The sequence below is a fragment of the Parasteatoda tepidariorum genome, chromosome 11 (assembly GCF_982258835.1).
Source record: "Parasteatoda tepidariorum strain Cologne lab strain chromosome 11, Ptep-v5.0, whole genome shotgun sequence".
NCBI classification, from domain to species: domain Eukaryota; kingdom Metazoa; phylum Arthropoda; class Arachnida; order Araneae; family Theridiidae; genus Parasteatoda; species Parasteatoda tepidariorum.
The window spans coordinates 76,600,858-76,625,549 of record NC_141765.1 but is presented as its reverse complement, the minus strand read 5'-3'; the positions used below and the strand labels follow the sequence as shown (position 1 = coordinate 76,625,549).

Genomic DNA, 24,692 nt, shown 5'->3' with positions numbered 1-24,692 from the left:
TCACATGTTGTGAGACTTATTAACTAATTCATTCTTCGCAAAGAGTGAAGAAAGATTGATTTTGTTTTCTTTTGCAGGTAAATTAAACGGAAATTGTTTGACAATAACATTAAAGGTTTTAGTGTAGTGGGTGAAAAACATTCAAAACATTATCCGCACCAGGCCATAAGCAGCATAGTTTGATCGAAACACTTTTTGCAGGTAATCGACAGATAATATGCCGAAAATTACAGATTAAACAAACAAAGGCTTTCCTGCCAATTTCAGGTGCCTCCAAAGGTTCTTTCATAATTTAATTTTACATTTTGAACCACACACACTTAGTTTCCATAATTTATTCTAAAAAAATATGAAATATTATGAATGATTTAAATGCATGGCTAATCTTTTTTTTTTGTGCTGTGTCAAATTTTTTAAAATATATAAGCATAAATTTATGACTTTTTTTTTCATTATATAATCAGTGGCAATTATATCAAAAATATCTTACAGGTCCTACTCTCCAAATGTAATAGTTGGTCTTTTAATACTTTTAATCTTGATGTTTCAACTGGCGGACGTTCCCTGTCCAATTTGTTAGTTCATCTTTTTCAACAATATGGATTTGTTCATCATTTTAGATTAGATATTGTAAAAGTCTGGCATTGTTTTAGTAAGCATACTTTAATTTCTCTTTTAAACAATAATATTAAATGGTATATACAATTCCATATCATGAACAAATCTATTTCTATTTTGAATGCTAATTAAAAAATAACCATCAAATTAACATGATGTTAGGTTGCAGAAAAAAGCTATAAAGGAGAAATGTAAATAGAACATGCACATCATGATAATTTATAATTTTTGTGCTGAGAATGAAATCGTGACTAAAGGGTGAATCAAGAGAAAAATTTTCTACCATCCATTTCTCCTTGTTGTTTCAATAGAACAAAATCAATTCAGGAATTTTAAAGTCAAAAATTTTAAAATATGGTGGTTTACTGCATTGCTTTTGGTTGTACAAAAAATTTGCTCAAGAAGGACCTTATATATTTCATAGGTAAATTAATTTATTCCTTTTCAGAATTATATTTGTTTTATTCACTATATAAATGAACTTTTACTAGAAAGTGCATTATTTCCTTAAAATATCATATGAATCGAGATTAATCTATTTTATTCAGTCTAATTTCCAAATTTATGCTTTTAAAACAATCTACTAACAAAAATAAACAAATAGAAACACAACTTAGCCATAAACTGATGATTATATGGAATTATTCATTATTAATACAACATTTTTTTTAAATTTTACTGCTCAAATATAGTAGGCAAACTTTTGGCGACATTGTTTCTTTATTTCTTCTTTTATTTATGTTGTATTCTCTACGATGCTTTAGAAAGAATAAATTCTTCAATATTTTTCAGTTTTACCAGCTTGTTTTGAATTAATATACACTCATGGACCAAAAAAATTAGCGCACCAAGAAGGAGTCGTCAAAATGAAACGAAATTTTACATACGTAATGACTACTTTGACATAAGTAAATGATTAGAAAATCAAGGAAAAATGATAATCTTTGATTTTCTAATCATTTACTTACATCAAAGTAGTCATTACGTATGTAAAATTTCGTTTTATTTTGACGACTCCTTCTTGGTGCGCTAATTTTTTTGTCCATGAGTGTAGTTGATAAAATACATTTACTCACAGAAAAGAGAGGTTATGAAAGATTATTACAAAAATATTTGATAAATAATAGGACAAGGTCTTTTAATACTTAGTTCTGAATTTTTTGGTGATATTGTTTGATATTTTTAAATGGAAATCTTCTGTTCTTTTATAATTGTAATAATAATACATGAAAGAAATTGAGAATATAAGCAGTGGTATTAAAGCTGGTTAATTTTATCACAGGTGAAAAGTTGAAATAAAATTGGAAAGTTTGAAAGAGTGAAGGAAATTTTTTAAAAAGTTTTTTAAGGTGATGCAGCTCATTTTTATTTGTAATTTCTATTTCATTTTTCTTCTCCTTGACATTACTAAAATCATTTATTCTAAACTTTCATAAGATGCAGTACTATTGTTAAATATATGTTAGATTAAAATTTAAGCACGGTTTTTATATACTTCAGTATTGATTAATCTGAAAAATGATTTTTCTGAAAATTACTGAATCCAATTGTAATAAGTTTAATCAAAATATACATTTTTTACAATATTCAAAAATTTAAATTTTCTATAATTTTGTAATTGAGTTTTCTCTCCCCAAAATTGGCAAAAGTATGTGACAGAGGGGACTCAGATGTTTGGGATGAAGAGAGCTGGGGAAATGTAATAGCGGGCTTGCTCTATTTGTATTACGGCTCTATGAAGAAAACCAATTTAATAAAAATGTGTTGGAATTTCTATTGGAATTCATTATCTATTTATAAAAATATAAATCCATATTTTAAGCTAATTTTGATGTAAATACAAGTAAAAATTATTATTTGGTAAGAAGTTGAGTCTTTCCACAAAAAAACTATCTTAAATTTTTTTTCTTTAATGTAAATTATGTTTACATTTTAATGACGAGTCGTGACTTTTTTTTAAATTTTTTTTTAAGGAAATAAAAAATCGATTAATTTGTTTAAGGCATTTTAAATCAATTTTTTTTATATTTAAATAAGATATTTTTTAGGATACTTTACTTAAGTTTATAAATAATTAAATTTTAAGAGCATGTAATTATAATTGAAATATAATTAAAACTAAACAATAACAATCCATTTCAAACTATATCACTGTATTAAAAATTGCTTCATAGCTACATACGCATGCGAATGCATGATTCAAATTTATAAAAAATGAATGGGAATATGTCTTTATTAACTACTGAAAAACAGGCTGAAATAATATTATAGCTGTATGTCCTACCTTAACTGCAGGTTCGATAATCTCTCTGTATAGAATAACTATACCAGCTGAATACTCATTCTTAGTTAGAGGTCAAAAAGTAAATTATCAATGAATTTGTATTTATCAACATTATGAAGTTTTTAACTATTGGTATTTAGCGCGCACACATTAAACTGAGAAAATTTAAAAATATTTGAATTTTTTATTTATTACTTGTTGCCTTTCCCAAATTCTTTACGTCATTAAATTAAACAACACACGAATTTAGAAATTTGTTGCATCAAAATATTTACTTGTATATATTTACTGGTATTCAGAATCATTTGGCATGAGACTATTACTTGAGGGCAACTCATGATACTCAAAATTTATCTCAATCAAGCAATTTCCTGCAGTATTTATTACTTTCAGGCAGCGCTAAAAAGCTATTAACAGTTTGATTTTAAATCCCTATAATAGTATATTTTTTTACCTATTAAAACAACACTTATTATCAAAATACTAGTATAGTAACAATTACAAAAATTAATTAAAGTACCCTTGGCATCAATAATAGTATGGCAATTTTTAAAGTACCTTTTCTTCATTAATCTTTGGTTCCTTAAGAATACTAATTCACTGACATGCACTCATATTATCCATGTTGATTCTTGAGCTCACTTGACTTAATGAATAAAACAAAAAATTTAATATTAAAGAGCGCGCAAATAACTCCTTTCTTCATTAACTCTAGAAAACTAAACTTTAATCAGTGTTAATCTGTAACTAATCATTTGAGTAATAGACTCGGAACTAAAAACAAGTATATTTTTACATCTCCTGTATTTATTTCATACAAATTAATGTAACTTAAAAAAAAAAAATATTTATTTTAATCGCACTAAATATTTGATTGTTAGACAATGATTACAGTAAATCTCGAAAATTATTAAGCGTACAGATGGACCTATCACTTTCTGAACTCATTTTACTAGTTATAAAGGTAATGTGAGGGCAACAGGAAAATTTTGATTTTGAAAAACTGTTTAGGGTTTGTAGTTCATTAGACATATACTTAGTTAGAAGGTAGTAGGATTTAAAAGAGCTAGATTAAAAGAGTCTGCAGATCTGGCAACCATCATTGATGTTATCTTTTAAATATTAGACAAAACAGAAAATCATAAGTTTATTTATAACAATGCTTAGTGTTAAACGAATGAGAAAACTATTTTTTAAAAAGTCCCCTCCCCCCAAGTACTAACTTAATGGACTTTTTAAACGAATTTCAGAATCTGGAGATAAATCTGCTCCTTGTAACCATTGTCTAAATTTCAGAACCATAGCCCAAACCGTTCTGGAGTTATAAAAAAAAGAGAGACATAAACTCTTAATTTTTTTTAAATTTTAAATTGCAATAATTTCCTTTTAACATAGTAAATACTTAGAGGTACAAAAAATGTAATATTAAAATAAAATATGTTTGAAGAATGTGTTTTAAATTAGGATTTAGTAGAATTTCCATTACCATCAAGTTTTTGAAAAGCAATCCATATCCAATAATTATTTTTTTTACAGAGATAGATAGATATAAATACAGAAAACACTGCAATAAATTTTTATTGCATTCTTAATTTGCATTTTGAAAAATTCAAAAGAAATTAAGATTTTTCTAATATAATTTATTGCATAACAAGTACCTACAAATGTAATTTTGCTACTTGAAATTTAACTCAGCCATAAGTTTTTAAAATTTGAATATCAATAAAAAATTTTAACAATCTTAATTTAAAATGCTTTGTAAATTTGAATTGAATAATCAATAATTTCTTTAAAAAATCATTTGATTTAAATCAATGATTTTATCTGAAAAAGCCTGCTTGATTTAAATCAATGATTTTATCTGAGAAAAACTTGCTTGATTTAAATCAACAAATCCAGGCCAAAACCAAAACTTAATTATGTAGGAACAAATACGTACCTAACGATTTTAATTTTTATTTTTTTGAAAATTATATTTTATCAATAACAATAAAGTGAAGAGTTTGTATGTGTGTGTCTTTTCTATATCTCCAAAACAGTTGTTTATACTATTATCCTGAAATTTAAACAGCCACTGCAAGGGGAAAGTCTCCCCCCCCAACCCTAAAATTCATTCAAAAACCTCAAGATCGCATGAGAGAAATGTTTTGAAAAATGGGGTTTTCATATTGGTTTAGTTCAAGCCATTGCAATAAATTAAACTATAGATAATTCTGTTTTTTTTTTTCTTCATAAATTTAAAAGATATTAACCTGTGATATTTGCAAGATTTAGATCAAAAATAAAGTTTATTGCTCATTCATCAATAGTTAAAAATTTTTGCATATACATATACTTCAAATGAATGTACAGGTACAGTGCTAAAAAAATAATAAATGGACCCACTGGAATAATTTTTTACCTGAAGTTCGGATCTTCTTGTTCTACGACTCATTCCTAATGGTTCGAAAGAGTGACGTCATATATACTAATTAATTAGTGGAAACGATATTTTAAGATAGGAAATTAGACATAAAAACGTACTTTCTCTGATTAGACATAGCTTTTTTCGACTGATTTGGATTTCTGACCCCCAAAATATAGTAGCTTCAATCTGGAAATATTGTTTTAGCAGTTTTTCAGGAGCACGTTTGAAAGTTTGGACCCTTTAATGTAAACTTTAGTTTCTGCGTATTTCACTATGTCCCAATTTTTTTTTAAGCGAATTGAAAAATTTTTGCATACAATTCCAATCATATCAATTCCGATTTGTTTTTCTAAAGATAATTTCGTGCATAATATAATTTTTAATAAACATTTATTATTACTTTATTTAATGAAATTCGAAAAACTTAAGATATCTAAGGTATACAATTTTTTCATCATTTGAAAGAATGCAATTTTAAATGTCTAAATACAAAATTTAAGCAAAATCGGTCAAAGAGAAGGAAAAAACTCATATTTTTCGAAATTTGGTCTCCTAACCCTTTAATTTTTTGAGAATTAAAATTCGCAACTATAAAAGCAAGAGCAAATTTAAATCATAGAGGGAAGAATGTTTCGCGTTAATATGTGGTGAACAATAATTAATTAACTGCGTGAAAGGTTATTCGTTGCAGGCGTATGCCAATATATAAAAAGCTTTTGCAGGGCGAAGCATAAATCTTGATGGAAAGTCTGCTTTCAGCTCTGCAGAGAAACGAAAACATAGGCAGACAAACAGCAGCCATATGTGGCAATTTTTTTTCTATAACGTAACTTAGTAAATATTCGTTTCTCGGACGCAAGTTTAAAATTTGTAAATTTAAAAATCATTACAAATTTTAGCTATATTGTTTAAATTTTACATTTTAAGACGATGGACTCACTCTTTTTCTCAAATGGAGAAATTAGCATTTTGCCGAACATAGATGTTCACTTTAAAAAGAAAAGGGAGTCATAAAGAGAAATTTTAAAAGTCTCTTTGTATATTTATAATACATATTAACATTAAGTCCCGTGACTAAAATAGCCTTTTTCTGCCAGGCCAGTATAATTATGCTATGTAACAATTAAAAAAACTGAGTTTTATAATTTAATAGGCATAACTATTTCGAAGTTCATTCAAAACGGGACATGATATTTACAGATAGAATACGTGGATGCAAAAAATGTACTTATAACTTTATTTGCAAGACATTTAAATGATTCAAAAGTCAATCGATGCATATAAAAATGGCATTTTCTTACTATGTTACATGTGCATGAAATTTCAAGTTTTTACTGTCGAATAATTTTTGCGTTATGAGAGTAAGAAGCGTAGAAATTTTTTGACAGCTACAACTACCGTTCTTTGCTATAGAAGTAATTTTTAAACTTACAATGTGTGATAAATTGCACCATACAGTACAAAATACATCGATAACAGAAAAAAAAATGCTATTTAAATTTACATTAAAATGAATTTGCACATTATGGTATCAATATTAATGATTTTAGATTTTTAGAGACACACTTGAAAAAAATTAATTGAGAAAAAATTTAAAGTATATAATTCGTTTCAATTTAAATATTTTGAATTAATTTGTTTGAGCCCCCCTGTCGTGGGAGACTTGACCCCTTGTCAGGCAAAGTCTGGCGCCATCCTTGATGTGTCTATTTAATTTATAATTATGCTTTTGAAAAGTGTTTTTAAAAAATAATTCAAAACCAACAGTAATTGAATTTAAAATAAAGTTATGCAGTCAAAAAAAAAATTAATGGAGAAATATTACTTATTCATTTCAATCAACCTTAAAAATGGATTAAACTATAATTGATGCCAATGAAGCTTAATTATTTTTTTTAAATTAGACCCCTGGAATTGTAGTAATAGGTGTGGTGTCAATTAATACTTAATAGGCTAATCTATGTATTTAATATAAGCTCTGATGTAATGAATTCTTTATGGCTTCTTGAAAGGCTTAAGTACTGGAAAAGAAAAATTTCTTGATAATGGTAAATTTTGAGTATCATTGAGTTTGGTCATGAGCAATAGCTTGCTAAATGTGATTAAAAGTCTTCGAGAAATTCATATTCTTAGGTTCTGAAATTAACACACAGAACAAAAACATTTTAAATCCATGAAAAATAATTTCTCCCAACTGATGCTTCTTTGGCTTAGTCAAACTTTAAGCTGAAACACCTATTTTAACTTATGCAGCTGAAGCTTGGATGTCAACATAAAAAGATAGGAACCCCCGCAATTTTGAGAGAAAAATGTTAAGAAGTATTTTTAGAGCTGTTTAAGTAAATAGAATTTGTGGAAAAAACATATATAAAATCATACAGAATTTGCACAAGTGTTTACTGGAATCGAATTAATTTTTATTAACATCCGAAAGTTAGCATGGGCTGAACTTCTAATTAGAGTTAACTAGACTAAGACCACCAAAAAGTATTTATAGCCAAACCAACCAACATTCGAAACAACATGGGAAGAGAAGGGGCCCCAAACTTAGGTACTTTTTTTTTTATATCAGTCGTTGAACAGCCGACCCAATTTTTGGGTTTAAGACTACTGATGTTCAACTCCGTAACCTTGTATTTTTTAACCATCCAGAAGACAAAGAAACTTCTAGATCAGTACCCCCAGAGGTTTTAGTTTGTTATGGGAACATGGAGGACTTTGCTACTCGACAGATTTAACGTGCATCAGTCAACACCATTTACTACATGTGGAGTCTTCGGCCGGCAGGGATCAAACCGACGAACTCTTGGACATCGGTCCAGTTCCCTACCAACCAGGCTATCCCGATCCCTAAACTTAGTCACTAGACATGTCTCAATGATGATTAAAAACAAATGACTAGAAGGACAAAGATAGTCATTTAGTTTCAAATTCTGAAGAAGGCCTCTGCTGGGTGCCAGAGTAGAAGACGTTTCTAAATGCATGCTTTGTGTAACCTAATAATTTAAAGCATCCGGGAAGTTTAGGAAATAATAATAAATATTTAAAAAAATTTAGTTATTTTAAATTATTTTAATTATATTTGCTTTTCAGTTCTGTGCCTGATTTTGTAGTGCAGATTAATATCAATTTATTGATTGTTTACTTTTTCTGCCATAGAAAGAAAGGGTATATAACTATTTCTTAAAAAAATATTTTTCTTGTACTAAACATTTATTTGTTTAAAAAAATTAATTTCATTAAAAAATTTGGCTCTAGAGTCCTTATTCATTGAATGAATTGCTCTCATCTCTCTGCATAGGACTTATTTTTCATAAAAAATCATTTGATATAGAAACAGCAGATATGAATCAAAATATGTTATTTTAGTTGCTATTGAAAGACCCATATTTTTAAGAACAAAGTAATTCAAAAGCACAACTGAGCATGTTGAAGTTATACGTTCTGTCTCATTCACCATATTTATGAACTATTGGTATTGACTACTATTTAATATTTTTAAATATTTCTGCTTTTTCCAAAAAACTATAATAGATGTTTTTCATTTATAAGCTTTTAAGTTCATTTTTGTCTATATTGATTCAAAAGTATAAGTCTATTATAAAAAATGGGCTTTTGTGAAATTTATGTATCAAATTAAGTTTCTTTCATAACAATATTCTTAATTTGTGGCTCTCAATAAATAATGATCACATCAATTTGTTGAACCACACAGATTGTAGTATCTCAATTAAAGGCTAAAAAATTAAAATTAATTTTACTTGTATATTTATATAATACGTTTGACTATTTAACAACTCAAATATGCATTGCTTTTTCTTTAGATTTGATGGAAGCAGCTTATCATCGACATAATCCTTATCATAATTCAGTTCATGCAGCTGATGTCACTCAAGCCATGCATTGTTTTCTTCGGGAACATAAAGTAAAATAATTTTGTTATCTATTGTTGAAAAAGCTTCTTCTGAAAAAGAGTGATGCTATTCTAAAAATCTCTTTTAGTTTTCTGCTCATTTAACTCCATTAGAGACGATGTCATCTGTTCTAGCAGCAGTTGCTCATGACCTTGATCATCCAGGTGTTACTCAAGCATTTCTCGTGGCTACTTCCAATCATTTAGTCAACCTATATAATGTAAGTAGTATTTTTTAATTTAAAATCTATATTAGTTTGAAATATTTTAAACTATACATTTTATGAAACAATTTCAAAAGAACTGAAGTGAATTAAATCCAGCATTCTTGTTACAGTTACAGTAGGAACTGTGTCCTACATGGTCATGTTTGTTCCATTTATTATGATTCTACAGTGATTTTTCTTTTATATATATATATTGTGCATTAACTGAGAACTTCTATTCTTTGTACAATACATCTGTAACATGCATTATGGTGCTTAAAAATTACAGTGTTTTTCTACTTATTTGCATCAGAAAGAATTTATCACAGAGGAAAAGGTTTGTGTAGTTAAATATTGTCCTTATGTTCAAAATCTGTGTGACTAGAAATTTTTAAATCAAAATTTACTCTAATTCTAGAACTCTTGTTAAAAAGGAAGTAAATCATAAAGACTCACAAATAGTTGTTTAACTGGTAAAGAAAATGCTGATTGAAAAATGATTATTTTAATAATTCCTTTTTGTCATTTTATGGATGGTGTTTTCAATAGAAATGTAAACAATAACAATCTCGAGCTCGGCACCTACTCTAGTTCCGGTTAAAAAGTTTGCAGCTGCTTACTACATGTTATTCTGATAGGCGATGTTTTCAAACGGATAACTTTGTTTTCAAAAAAAGAAATAAATTAGATAATTTCTGAGCTCAAATCCGCCATATTTCATAAGATATTAATGTTAATATGTAATTCTGGTGAGTTTGAAGTGAAAATATCTTTTAGTTTGTTAGAGATATATTGTTAAAAGAGATGACATGGTTGCTTGATTTTGAATAACTCGCATTTTTGGCAGTCTTGATATGGCGTCTTTCCATAAGTTTATTACTGTTTGTTCTTGTTGCAAGCTGTGTACCATCTTACGTTAGTGTTAACACTTTTAGCATTGTAAACACCAGTATTGTTAGCATTGTAAACACAAGTAATAAGTAATAAAATACATTGTTTGCAAGAATCTCAAAACACAATGATGCCAAATGGCTTTAAAATACAACGGAAATAGTAACCCGGAAATTTAGGCGGTTACGAGCTTGCAGCGTTCCCTAGTGTAGAAAACACCATCCATTGATTCCTTCTCACTTAAATATTGCTTTGTGACTATTAATATCTGCAGTTTTTTATTTTTTAGTATGAATCTAAAAATATTTCTTAGGGGCAGTCATTGCCAAAGGTTTTAAATAACAAAAACAAATTTTATGGTAAAAGTTAAAATTAGTGATATTTTTTAAAGCTTTAAATTTATACATTTGCTTAACAAAATTCCTTTTAAAGTATATTTTATCATAAATAATTATATTTTGTATAGTTTCTTTTACCATAAATGTGTTCTATTGAATATTAACTAAGGGGGATTTTTCTTTAAGAATTCATCAGTCTTAGAAAATCATCATTGGCGAACAGCAGTTTCTTGTCTAAGTGAATCTGGCATATTTAGTCATATGGAGAAAGAAAAATGGTTAGTAAAACATTTTTTTTTTTTAATAATGACTTTAAATTTTATTCTTATATTTTATTGTATTGGTGCTGCCTAAATATCAGGCATCATGATGGCAATTTTGTTAATTTTTATATGAACATAAACCTAGTACTACAATATTTTTTTACTAATCAACTTAGTAATATTATTTTATTAAATTAAATACTTCCAAATGTTAGATTTCGTTTAAAACTGAAAAATAAACACTCTTTTTAAAAGTAGAATACTATTACCTTCTCTTTGAAGTAAAAAATAAACATGGTTTTTTATTATATTCTGTAATATAATACAAAATTTCATTTTAAAATAAATTCTAACAATAAAAAACTGAATATTTATAGCATAAATTAAAAGAAAAATACTAAATAAATATTTGAGTTGCATAAATGCAAATTAAATACTTTAATCTAAAAATAACCAAACTTTTAAAAATGGTTTGAATTAAAACAAAACCATTGTAGCACAAAATAAGATTTAACAGTTAATTAGAAAATGTTAAATAAGTCTATAAATTTTGGAGTAGAAAAATCAATGATTACTAAAATTAACAATATTTTAATCCATACAGTTTGATATTTTTTAATTTTGTTCTAACTGGACACATTTAAACACACAGAAAAAAGTGAGAAAAATTTTTTTTTACAGATGAGAAACAATCATTATAATCATAAAATCTTCATTACCATATAGTTTAAAAATTTTTTAAATATTCCAACATGAAGGGAAGAAATATTGCTAAAAAATTTTGGATTTGAAAATCTACACTATTTTGTTAAATATAAGAGACTTTTACGCAAAATATATCAATCATTTTTTTAAACTGATATTTGACAACAACAAAGATTTTTAATTACAATATAGTTTAACAACTTTACAGTATGTCAGCAAGAAACAGGAAAATATTGAAATTTCTCATTACTCTTGAAATTTTGGAATGTAAGATTAACTCTATTTTGTCAAATATAAAATAATTTTTTGCAAAATATATCAATGATTTTTTTTTTAACTGACCTTCAGAAAAAAAATTAAACCGGAAAATATGTAGAAATAAATAGAAAAAAGCAACAATTAACAAAAAAGTTTGAAAATGACAATAATTTAAATTGACCTAATGTCACTTTGTTTAAATATTACTGTTAATTAATAAAAGTATTAAATTGCTCTTCAAATATTAAAATGTGAAATTCAGCACTAACTGCTGTAATAATATTTTATATGGTCGATACCCGTATTTGCGTTACATGGAGAGGAAAACCTCCCAGGGTTAGCCCGATGACAAGGAGACTCTAACCCATGATCAGTCTACCACTAAAGATAATTTAAGGCAACACTGTGGTCCATGTGAGCCCGGTGTGGAATTCGTGTAGACTATTGGATACTTTTAATCTTGTTTCAACTTGATATATTTAAAACAAAAAAAAAGACTGTAAAATGTGAGAGAATAAAAAGTAAAATTAAAGTTTAAGATCAATAAAATAATCAGAATTATTATGAAAAAAATAAAAATAAATAAATACTACTTAACTGCTGTTAGGAAATAAGTGACTAAAATTTAGGATCAGTTGCAGTTCCTGTTTTGCTGGAACTGCTTTGTAAGGGGACACACTTTAACATTTTGTTTTTTTTCTGTATCATTAAATGTTAGCTGTATCTTTAGAACTGTAACATATTGGAGATTAATTAATTATGGAATAGTGATCAATCCGGAATATATTCTGGAATGTAATAACTTTAAAAAAAAATAAGGAAGAAAAAATATATAATATTCCTTTTATAATAATAAAAATTTGCTTTTTTGAATGTTATATTTAACAGAGTAACAAATTATAATCTGGGCATTCTTGACTTTTTCTGTCAGCAAAAAGAAAAACTATCAAATTAAGTTAAAACTGAAATATTAGAATTTTGTTGCCACTAGGAGGATAGGTGCTTTACTTCCTCTAATGGGTCCCTAATTATCTATGTAACAAGTTTTAATGCTTGTACCTTTGTAATTCTGAATCTTGCAACAAAATAGTATTGTGTTTGTATTTTTAGAGCTTAATATAAGATTTATCTCTACCTCCACTACTATATTTAATATTTCAAAAATAAATGTTATAAATATTATTGTTATAAAGAATCAAAAAGAGTTTTGTGTTAATACTTGGTATATTATGTGAGCATTGGGAATATCAATTTAGAATTGAGTTTTAAAATCAGCATCAGACTTAAAAAGTACTAGTCTCAAGGTCTACAGTCATAAATAATTTTTTTAAAAATAATTACATTTAATAATACAAAATGTATGAACATAACATAAGAGCAAGAGTGAAGGTATTTGCCTATTGATAATTGTTTGTACCAACCACCACAGCTAAGATTCCAAGAGGTTTTTTTTATACCCTTCAAAATTATCCCTTACTATGAAATTGTTTCTTCAGTTTCTCACGTGCGACTTTTTTTGAGCAAATACCGACATGGAAATCTTCCAGGAAAGGCACATGCGTTGTTTCTAGGCTGGTTTGATCATGTCAATTTATAGTCTAACTGCCTTTGTCAATTTATAGTCAATTCATTCAAAGAATTTCTTTGAATCATTTTCTGTACATTGTTTGACACGTGCCGTTTTGTTCCAGTTAAACACGTGCACTAATAAGCAGAGGGGAGTGTGCAATTTCAAAGCGGTTCAAGTAAATCTGAGTTGTTCTCGGAAGAACTTTATTTTATGTGCTTTTTATATAACATATTAAAATAATTCTTTCATACTTTTGAAAACTTCAAAAAGTTAAGAAAATCACACAAGTCAAGTAAGTGTATATAATTATTCTAAGAATCAGCACATTTTAAAGTTGATTCGTTGAAAAAATGACTGCAGATCAACTTCATTCTAATGTTAAAAATTAAATCAACTGCAATTTTTATGATGACGATTTTAAGAATTATCAGTTAATTTTTATTTTTTCATAAAATAGACTTCATTGAATCATTGAGTGTAAAAAAAAAAACTCTTGCAACCCACTTTTCTGATTTGTAGGTCTTCAATGATGATAAATATATTTAAAAATTCTATTGGTTTTTCAGATACACACAGTTAATTAAGAACTAAACCCTGTAAAAATTCAATCATTAGGTCAAAAGTTACCCAGATTTTTTTAAAATTATTCTATGCTATATTCACATATTCGAAAATATTGTTTGTAATAAAGATAGTTATTTCAGGTTAGATATTCAGAAACAGTTAAGGTCTTTGATTTTAGCTACTGATATTACACGCCAAAAAGAGTTTTTGTCAAGGTTTAAAGTGAGTATATTTTACATTCAATCTTAACTGAAGTTTTAAATTCATGGATGTCAAAAAAACTAAATGTTTTTTTTTATTTGTTTATAATTGATTCCCTAAAATATAACAATTTTTTTTAATATTTATTATTGTTGTGATATTTATTATCTAGCACTCTGCAGACTGTATTTTTTATCATCTTTTTCCTTGAAAATAAAATAACTTTATCAAACAAAAGTTTATGATGTCATACAAAAACTATGAATAGGATTGTTTGAAAAGTTGGTAGTAAAGCAAATGTTTACAGGTTGAAAGATATTATTCCTCTGCACAATAATTATTCCTTCTATAAATTTTATTTTAGTACTTTATTTACTAAATCTAGAAACAGCATATTGCAGTAGTCTGAGACTGATAATAGGCTTGGTAGTTTTATTTTATTTTTGAGTAAAAAATTATATTTGTTATCGTATTTACTTAACCAAAAATAGAACGGCTACTGCAACTATCAACATTTACTTGCAATAGATATTTCTTAATTTTAGCCTAAAAAATTGCTATTGGGAACTCCTTTGATAAAGCTTATTGAATTTACTAAACATTTCTTCATTTTTCCAGGAAAAAAAAAGAATGGTTCTTACATACATCTAAAGCTAAAAAGAGAAGTTTTTAAAAACATTTTCACAACTAACTTAATTGTGCAAAAGCTGTAAAAAAATAAAGATTTTACTCTGAATGAAAACTTATTACTGAAAATGAATTTTGTCAATAGTTTGAAGGAAAAGAGGGATTACTCTAAGCGGTTTTCATTGCAGAAGCTGCATCTTTTTTTTTCCTTTTGTAAATTCAAGTACCTTTCTTTAAAAATAGGGATAAAATGCAAAAAATAATACTAAATAGGGATAAATTACAAAAATATGATTCATATGACTAGTTATAATTTTTTGCATACATCTATAATAATGAGAAAAATTAGGTGTTTCCTCAAAACATATGTTTTAGAACAGGGAACCTATGTCACTTGTTGATCATTTTACACATGTCCACCAACATGCAACCAAGATAAAAATCTTTCAATTTTCATTTGTGTAAAAGTATGAATTCCAAATATAAATTTCCCTTGAAAAAAATAAATAGTACCTACTGTCCAAGTTCTAAAGTATTCTAAAATATGCTTTTGGGTTACTAAGACGTCGCTTGCTCTAGGCCTTTGTATCTCATAGTTTTTGATTAAAGTGAAATTTTTGGGTTAGAAGTATTTGAAAAAGTGAGCCTAAAATGTCTTTTTAAATTCATTTAATTCCTTTACAATTTTCCTTTTACGGCAGGTTGAGATTTTAAACTTACTCAATTTAAAGAAAACAAGTTTGTGAAATGAAATATACTTGCCTTTGATTTTCTGTATTCTAAAAATCTGATGCAAAAGAGAGATTTTTTTATTATTTAATATTATTTTAATACCCACGGCATATTAAAATCCCATTTGTTCTGAGAACATTTGATTTTATAAAGCGGATGATTTTATGAACTAAAATATCTGTATTAGGGAAAAAACATTTCAAATTTCAACTTTACTAATGCACTGTAAGTTAAATTCATTCATATTTACATTAAAATTTTATTTTTACAGATTTTACATGTGTCATTTTATTTATACCTGAGCTACAATCTTTAAGTTGTGGAAGGTTTTTAAAAGATCCGCGTATGTGCTTGATTAGCATAATTTAGAGTTAAAGAATCGACATGATTTAAAAGATTAAAGAAGTTTTTTAAAACTTTCAATACTACTTTTTATTTGCTGTAAATTTACTTTAAAGTGTCAAGTGCATTTCCAACATTTAATAGGGATACATTTACTTCATTGAATGATTGATCATCATTAACATTGAATAATGATAATCATTCCATATTTTCCTCTATTCATAAGTAACTTTCATCTGAATTCTGCTACACTAACCCTGAATAATTTTTTAATATCTCTCTTCATTTTCCAAAAGAAGTGTAATCCACATCTATGCTCGCAGGTGAGAAGATGAAATTTGTTATTTATGTGCTTTCAAAACTTAGGAGAATAGAAATTTCTAATTATACAAAAGGAAAAAAAAAGAGTTTTTCCTTTTTAAAACATACGTCAGACAAAAATTTGATTTTACAAAATGGCAATAATTATTTTGTTAAAGGATTGTTTTAAATTGTGAAGATTCTGTTCTTTTAGAATTGATTTTAAGAAGCGGCTGATTTTATAATGTGCTTTTATTAGTGGAAGTCACTTTATTTATTTTTATTATTGTAAGCCTACTAAGGTACCATTTTCATTCTAGTTTAGGCAGAAACAATTGGAACTGATTATTCAAAATGCTATAATAAAACAGATTATCATTCTTTAAGGGTTTATTATCAAAATGTTATATATTTATCAAAATCTTAATTTTTTTAATATTAATATTACAAAACAGGTTTTATTAATTATATTTTATTCTCAAAATATTTTATGGAAAGTTATTTGCTTCTTGTATTCAGTTTCTACAGTTTTATTCAAGATATTGAAATAATTTATTTGAAAAAAAAAGCTTGTGATGTAGTGTAATAATTGTTACATAAATTTTTATAATTTCTTTTAGGATTACTTAAGTTCGGATTCCTTAGATATGCAAGATTCACAATACCGTCACTTTGCTTTGCAGGTAAAATTCTCACTTTTTAATATTATAAGAGGTTACGTCATTGCACTAAAGTGCATGTGCACCACAGAGTAATGACTGTCCAAAATGTGGCAGAATAAATCATTGATCCCCTTTTTTTGCTGAAGCTGCCCATTAACATTTCCAGTTAATAGTTCAGCTTAAATGATCCATAGTGAAAACATTTCCATTGAACCAAAATAAAATAAAATAAAGTCATTACGAGTCATAAATGTTTATTTAATCGAAAGAAAAATCTCTATCAAAACCTGATGAATTATAATTCAGGTTGATTACAGTAATATAACATAAAAGTTGTGTAAAAAAATTTGTCCAGTGTATATTATGCTCACCAACTAATGATAATGTGGCAAAATTATTGGGTAGTTTGTTCAAAGGAACAAAAAAAAAGAAACTCTTGAACTTTTTCATGAAATAACTTAAAAACTAATGTGCTCTATACATATTCTTATATAATAAAATCTACTAAATCAATATACATGTTTGAAAATCTACAAACACAAAATAAAAAAATAACATTTTGTAAATTTAGCCATTTTACCTTGTTTTGATTTATTACCTAAATTTTTTAAGCTCATTTTTAGTTATATTATTATTTAATTATATCTTTTTTAATTCCATTTGTTTTGAATAACCTTTCTGAGAAGTCTCAAAATTTTGAAATATGCACTTGTATTAATTGTGGTGCAGGGCAGCATGAAGTCAACCAGAAGAATGCCTTTATATAAAATTTGTCAGAAAACCCATTATATGAATAAAAAAAATATCAATAAAAGTTGCAATAAAATATTATTTCCTAATTAAGTTTGAAATATTCAAAAAAATCAGCTGAACATAAGATATACTTTGGAGTAAGGAGGAGAAAAATGGAAGGTAGCAGAATTCGGTAATATAATTTTATTTACTATTTCTGTATTGCTAAGTAAATAATGCATGGAATGACATAAAACTACTGTTCTATGTTTTACTGCTTCACAACAATGCAGAAAATTAAGTAAAATTATATCGCCGAATTATTCTACTACCATCCATATCTTCCTCTTGCCTACTCCAAAAAAATAAAAAGCAAAAGCACAATAATATCAGAAAATTAAAAAATCTAATATTATATAGCATCAAAACTAACGCAAAATAATATTATTGCGAACGCTAGATAATATTAGTTTGCATAGAATATAATATTGTATAATGCAGAGCAAACAGCGACCTCTTGCAAGGGCGCCGGCAGGGGGGTGCAAGGAGGTGCACTTGCACCCCCCTGGCTTTTTTTCAACAATTAAAGAGGTACAGAAAAACAATTTTGTTATAAACTTTTTTAATTAAAAACATTTTTATTCGAAAACAAATAATTAAGTAATTATTGATATATAACAATTAAAAAATTGTTTAATCAAACAAGAATTGTAATCGTCTTGTTTGCTGTCCAAATCTGTGTATAACTTTTTCAATGAATTCTGAGTCATCTTTAATTCTTTTCTTATGCACACTGATCATGCATTAACTACTTAATCTCTCGTGAGAAATTGTAGACCGATTCCATGTTTTGATGCGTCGCATTGTGCTAAAAGTGCGTTCAATAGTGCACGTAGTAGCTGAAAGAGTTAGGCCAATTTTGATTACCTCCGCTACTACTGGATAAAACGGTGTAGCCTCGATAACTAAATCGATGTATTAAAGGGATTCATAAGAATTTTCTCCATTCCTCCACATTTCGTACCACGTTGTAGCTTCAGTGATGAAATTCAGGGAGAGATTATTTTCGCTTGCAGATGTAATGGTCCGCATAAACTTCCGGAGCAACCGGAACTTACTTCTTTTCTAATGTTTTTACTTAGGCTGATTCAATCATCGTTGATTAATAAGAAAAATTCATTTTTAGGAAAAATACATAAATGTTAAATAAAGGTTCTTTGAAGTGTGTTTGTTTTTAAAGTCTCTAAATAACTCAATATAAAGATCTGTACGCAAACATTACCTTGAATTATTACAGAATAAAGCTCTACACTATTTTATTTAATTTTTTTTTAACTTAGGCTTTATTTGTTTCTACTCAGTGATGAAGCCAAGGGCCCATGTTATCCCTCTCCTGTAATTTTGAGTTTAAAAATATATATAATCTCAACAGAAAGAACTTTTCTGTATATATTTCTTAAAATTTTTCCAAAAATAATTTTTTATCTAATATATACAGTATTCTTATTCTTTAAATTTCAAGATATCATCTAGCGTAATTTGAAATAAAATTGCTATTTTCCCATAATGTAATGTAAAATTTAAGGTAATAACTAAATAGAGAAACAAGACTTTTAACACTAAATAATTCAGATTCGTGTGTGCTATATTTGACATATAAAAAATAAAGTTACTTCAAACCAGAGGTGGAGTTTTGTGTGGCACACAAACTTAATTTAAATTTTAAAAAAAATAATTTTTTGAAGAAATTTTAAATATAAAAGAATTAGTAAAAATTAAAACAATACAGAAATCACATTAGTGTTTGTATCCTTGTAAGTTTTCTCCTTATTATTTGTAATTGTAAAATTGTATCATTTAAAAAAAAAGTAATTAAATGTAATTTTCCGTTTATTATTTTCTTGCTCATTTAAATACATAAAAATGATGAGCAAAAAATTGTGATTGATTAAATGTTAACCATTGTTTAAATTTCACTAGAAACAATTAAATTTTTCAAGATTTTAAGATAACATCTGTGATATTTGCTAACTTATAGATTTATTTGATCTAGAAAAAAAAGTTACTGTACGTGTAACAATTCAATGAACAACGTTAACACGGTAGTACTTATTTACACTAAAAGTGGTGCACATGATGCTCAGTGTTAACCACCCCTGCTTTAAACAATTAAACTTCCTAAAGAAAAAGAAAATAAATGCATTTTAAGAAAATCTGATGAAGTAACATATCTCTTGTTTTTTTTTTTTTGCTTGCATGCGGGTATTGAAGATATTGCTTTTATTTAAGAAAGAAAAAAAAATATTTCCATTATGAAGTTTAATTTTTTGAAGAATATAAAATTTTTGTTACAAATTGACAATAAAGCCACATTTCGTACTTCTTTTAATGTCATATCTAAAAGTTACAAGTTTTAAGCTGTGCATGTTTTTAGATTGCCATGAATAAGTAGTATATCTTCGAGGTAAATATATCTTAACTTAATATTTAGCTGCTAGAGACCAGTGTCTTTTAAAAACTTAATTGTATTTCATATTTTACACTTTAAAATAACTCTCCAGAAAAAGGATCAGACAACTGAATATTATTTTTTCTAAAATATGTATTTTATATTATTTTTACTGACAATTTTTTCTTGCCATCATCATTCAACTTGTGATGATAGGAAAAGCTCCTTTCGATTTAATGAAACAGATTTTTAAATTTCCAAACAACAAACGTTATCAAGATAAAAGAAAACGCCAACAATGTTTGGAAATCTAATGCAAAACATAATGAGAAGATTATAGCGATGTAGGGGAAGTTCGTACGGACTGGGTGAAGTTACTTCCGCTTAACTAGCTGTTTGTTTATTTAGAAAACGAGGTGAATATATATCTTCTAAAATTTCAAGATATGACGCTTTGTCCAGTTTGTTAATCTTATTCGGGAGAAGCTGTAAGAGTGAAAATGCTTTTCTTTGTGTAGAAGAAAAACGGTCTTTCAACGATGATATAATGGAGTCCAAATAAGGAATAAAGATTGACTTCCTGAAAAATTATTCGCCGTTTTTAGAAGGCACATTCGATATAAAGGGTGATTCTAAAAAGATGGGCAAAATTTTAGGAATTGATAGTACACACCCAAGCAAACAATTTTTATCAAAAAATGCATGGTCGAAAGCAAAACGCAAAGGTGCTGGCGCTGGCACATTAGGAAAGTTGTTTGATGCAAACGTGAAAGCTCCATTCCTGTTGCGAGTTACTGCGCTGCGTTATTAGTCCCTGCTTGTCGCCAAGCTTATGGCCGCTGCAGGGTAATTTCGTGATATTCCTGGTGCTTCAGAATGTTCGCCTATCTTTTCTTCGCCGTTGTACTGCGTGCATAGCCGCTGCTGGCCACTGTTTTGAACACTTATTGTAATCACATGCCATTAAATTAGCTTTTATAACTTAACTTCATCGTTCTTTGTGTGTTTTTGCCTCACATAAGAACATAAACTTTGACGCCCTCTAGTGGTTTTGCGTTTTGTTTTCGACCATGCATTCTTTGATAAAAATTGTTTGCTTGGGTGTGTACTATCACTTCCTAAAATTTTGTCCATCTTTTTAGAAAAACCCTGTATAGCTATATTTTTAAATTTCCTTTAATAAAATATAAATAATATTATATTTTCTAGTAGTTATTTAGTTTAAAAAAGGTGTATAACACGAACTGACTTCTCACAACTGTCAAACTTCATCAACACAATAAATACCAATATTAAGCGTGCACAAACACGTTAGTATACAAAACTACTGTTTGTAGTTATTTGTGTTTCAGAGTCAGTAGCTGTGCCATCAATACAGTTTCTCGAGACAAAATTTGCAAGTACAAGAAATTCGCACTTTTTTTAAATATCTTGGTAACAATGAAGAAATGTATTTTGAAAAAAATTAACAGATGAAAGCATATGTAATAACAAAACAAAATGTAATAACAGAATATTTCTATTTTGGGGGGGGGGAGGGAGGGGTTAGTTTTTTAGAGGGTTGCACCCCCTTTCATATTATTCTGCCGGCGCCCTTGACCTCTTGTATCTTTCTAATATTAGAAGTTGTGCAAGATAACGTTAGATTTTGCCGATTTTCTGATGTTATCGAATATTAGGTGCTACTTGGGTTGTCTGTCCCAGAAAGCAGAAGCCATAATTTATTTTCCAAATTGATAGCCATGATTTCTTTTCTAAATTTTTCTAAAATTGAAGTTTTGATTTTCTTCATATGGTGCAATTGCATTGATTGTTGCTTGGATTCTGGTATGTGGTGAAAAACTGTCTCATCACCAATAACATTGTGATAGAAACTCATTATCCTTTTCTGCATAATGTGTGAGGAAGTAAAGTGCATATAAATAATATAGTGCATTTCTGCATAATAAAGTTTTCTTTTTGCTTTTTGATAATTCTCCTGTTTTTTAATATGCACTTTATTATTATTATTTAAGGCTGTTTAATATATTATATTTTATAATAAGAAGTTCGTCTACTTATTTCTCACAAAAAGTATACCTCCACAAACTGGTGACCTAGGATTTATTACGAATCGAATCGCAGCCTGCAATGTTGTACAAATATGGAGTTCATATGCCAAAATCCTGAGCAACAATAAGTTGTCAAGTGTGATGAAATGCAAGTAAGATATTTTACCTGTGATTTAAAGAAGTTTGCCTCAGTTCAGTGAGTCAATATATTTCGGTCAGAATTTTATCGGATCTTATTTATTGAATAATTAATTTTATCTGGTGTGTTGAATCTGAGTCGCCAATTTCTCTGATTTAAAGTACCAAGAAGCTGTGTCGCTATATACGTATATTGATTATTTTCTGTGTTATTGTGTATATTTGACTGATCTAAAATGGTTGACAACAATGCTTCTTCACAATTGGCATGAGTTGCAGTTAAGCCTCCGCCATTTTGTCGCCAAGACCCATCGTTATGGTTCATTCAGCTGGATGCGCAGTTTAAATTGAGCCACATTACTGCTGACGAAACTCAATTTTATACAGCGATTGTCGCTTTAGAATCAGAAGTACTTCAATCAGTTCGTGAAATTATCTTGAGTCCACCGGTGACGGAAAAATACAAATCTTTGAAAGAAAAATTCATTTCTGTTTATGCAGAATCCGAGAAAGTTAAAATCAAGCAACTATTGCAAGATTTACAGTTAGGTGATATGAGGCCTTCTCAATTGTTGTCTAAAATGTCAGACTTATCCGCCGGTGACCTAACGGACAACATTCTTAAAACATTATGGATGAATAAACTCCCATCAAATATGCAAGCCATTTTGGAGACCAGTAGTGAGCCTCTTACGAAGCTGTCCGAAATCGCTGATAAAATACACGAGGTGGTCATGCCAACGCAAATACATGCAGTTCAGACTCCTGATCAAGGTATTGTGGCGTTACAGGCTCAAATTAAAGAATTGTCCAAACAGGTCTCTCAATTAGTAGCCATTCAAGCTGAACCCTTTCAGCGTCACCGCTCTCCATCACGTGGTCGATATACACGTCGTAGCCCTTCGAGGAAACGTTATGAAAGCCCTTTTCCAGGGTATTTGTTTTTGCCACCACAATTTTGGAGACAAGGCAAGCAAATGCTGCCAACCATGTCGTTATAACAACCAGGGAAACGAGACGGGCAGTCGCTAAATGTCGTGAACGACAGCTGCCGGAATATTGCACGCCTTTTCGTCATCGATAAGAATTCAGGTTTAAAGTTTCTTGTAGACACCGGGACTGGTGTTTCTTTCGTGCCACCACATTTTCATGAACAAAAGCGCCTTACCAAATTACAACTTTATGCAGCAAATGGAACTCCTATACAAACTTTTGGTGAACGCCTGATATCTATTGACTTAGGATTCCGCCGCAAATTCCAATGGCCATTCATTGTTGCCTCCGTTTCAAGTCCTATTTTTGGCGCTGACTTCTTGCAAAAACTTTCTTTGCTTGTCGATCTTAAAAATCGCCGTTTAGTAGATTCTTCAACGAACTTATCTTACCTGGGAGAAATTCGCAATAGTCAAGATTTAAGCATTTAACTGATTTCGGATACTTCTACATGGCATCAACTTCTCAGAGAATTTCCTACAATCACGCGCCCAGTTATGGGTAATTCACAACCCAAGCACGATTCATTTTATTAAAACTACCGGACCTCCAATATGTTCTAAGCCAAGACGTTTACCTCCAGACATGCTTAAAGCCACCAAAGATGAATTTCAATACATGATGGAACAGGGAATTTGCCACCCATCGAAAAGTTCATGGGCCAGTCCGCTCCATCTAGTTCGGAAACGAAATGGTAACTGGAGTCCATGCGGGGATTATCGCCAGTTAAATGCAGCTACAATTCCTGATCGTTACCCTGTCCCCCACATTCAAGACTGTATGCAAGTCTTAGAAGGAAAGACTATTTTTACAACTGTTGATCTTGAGCGGGCGTACCACCAAGTGCCCGTTAATCCTGCTGATATTCCAAAAACTGCAGTTATAACTCCTTTCGGACTATTTGAGTTTCCGGTCACGACTTTCGGCTTATGCAATGCTGCTCAAACGTTCCAACCTTCATTAATCAGGTGCTAATCGGCCTGTACTTTTGTGTACCTTATTTTTCTCAGATGTGATGATCCAAAGCCTTCTCTCACACCAAAATTTTCAGACCACATCAAGTACTAGTTTGATACAAAAAAACATTCAAAATTTTAGTAAACGAAAAAGAAGTTAATGTTAATATCGACCGCCTCAAACCGGCGTTCATCTGGAAACCTGAAGCCCCTGTGCCACATGCGTCATCAACATCGACTGAAACCACGACGCCCGACTTAACAAATGCTACCACAACAACACGCTCGGGACGTCGAGTACGCTTCAATCCGAAGTATTTGTAAGAAAGGTATCGTTAGAGTACTGCGGTGACCTGCCTACCACAACTCAACGCTGCCAGTCTGATATCCCATAGCAACGAGGAACACAAAAGAAAAACTAATGTTTTCTTTTTGATAATTCTCCTGTTTTTTTAATATGTACTTTATTATTATTATTTAAGGCAGTTTAAT

General features: G+C 28.8%; 1 protein-coding gene across 6 annotated transcripts in view; it reads left to right on the top strand.

Moving 5' to 3' along the window:
• LOC107440566 (uncharacterized) overlaps positions 1 to 24,692 on the top strand; it is a 122,110-nt gene that overhangs the window by 82,064 nt on the left and 15,354 nt on the right. For 3 of the 6 annotated variants that reach the window (XM_087155003.1, XM_016053531.4, XM_087155004.1), the window contains 6 exons: positions 493 to 652; positions 9,134 to 9,234; positions 9,312 to 9,443; positions 10,844 to 10,935; positions 14,158 to 14,239; positions 16,840 to 16,902. In XM_087155003.1, coding sequence (XP_087011129.1) covers positions 493 to 652; positions 9,134 to 9,234; positions 9,312 to 9,443; positions 10,844 to 10,935; positions 14,158 to 14,239; positions 16,840 to 16,902 — 630 coding nt within the window. Of the gene's footprint in view, positions 1 to 492; positions 653 to 887; positions 1,043 to 1,900; positions 1,968 to 9,133; positions 9,235 to 9,311; positions 9,444 to 10,843; positions 10,936 to 14,157; positions 14,240 to 16,839; positions 16,903 to 24,692 lie in introns of those variants that run through there. The other 3 variants (XM_087155007.1, XM_087155005.1, XM_087155006.1) reach the window with 3 other exon arrangements.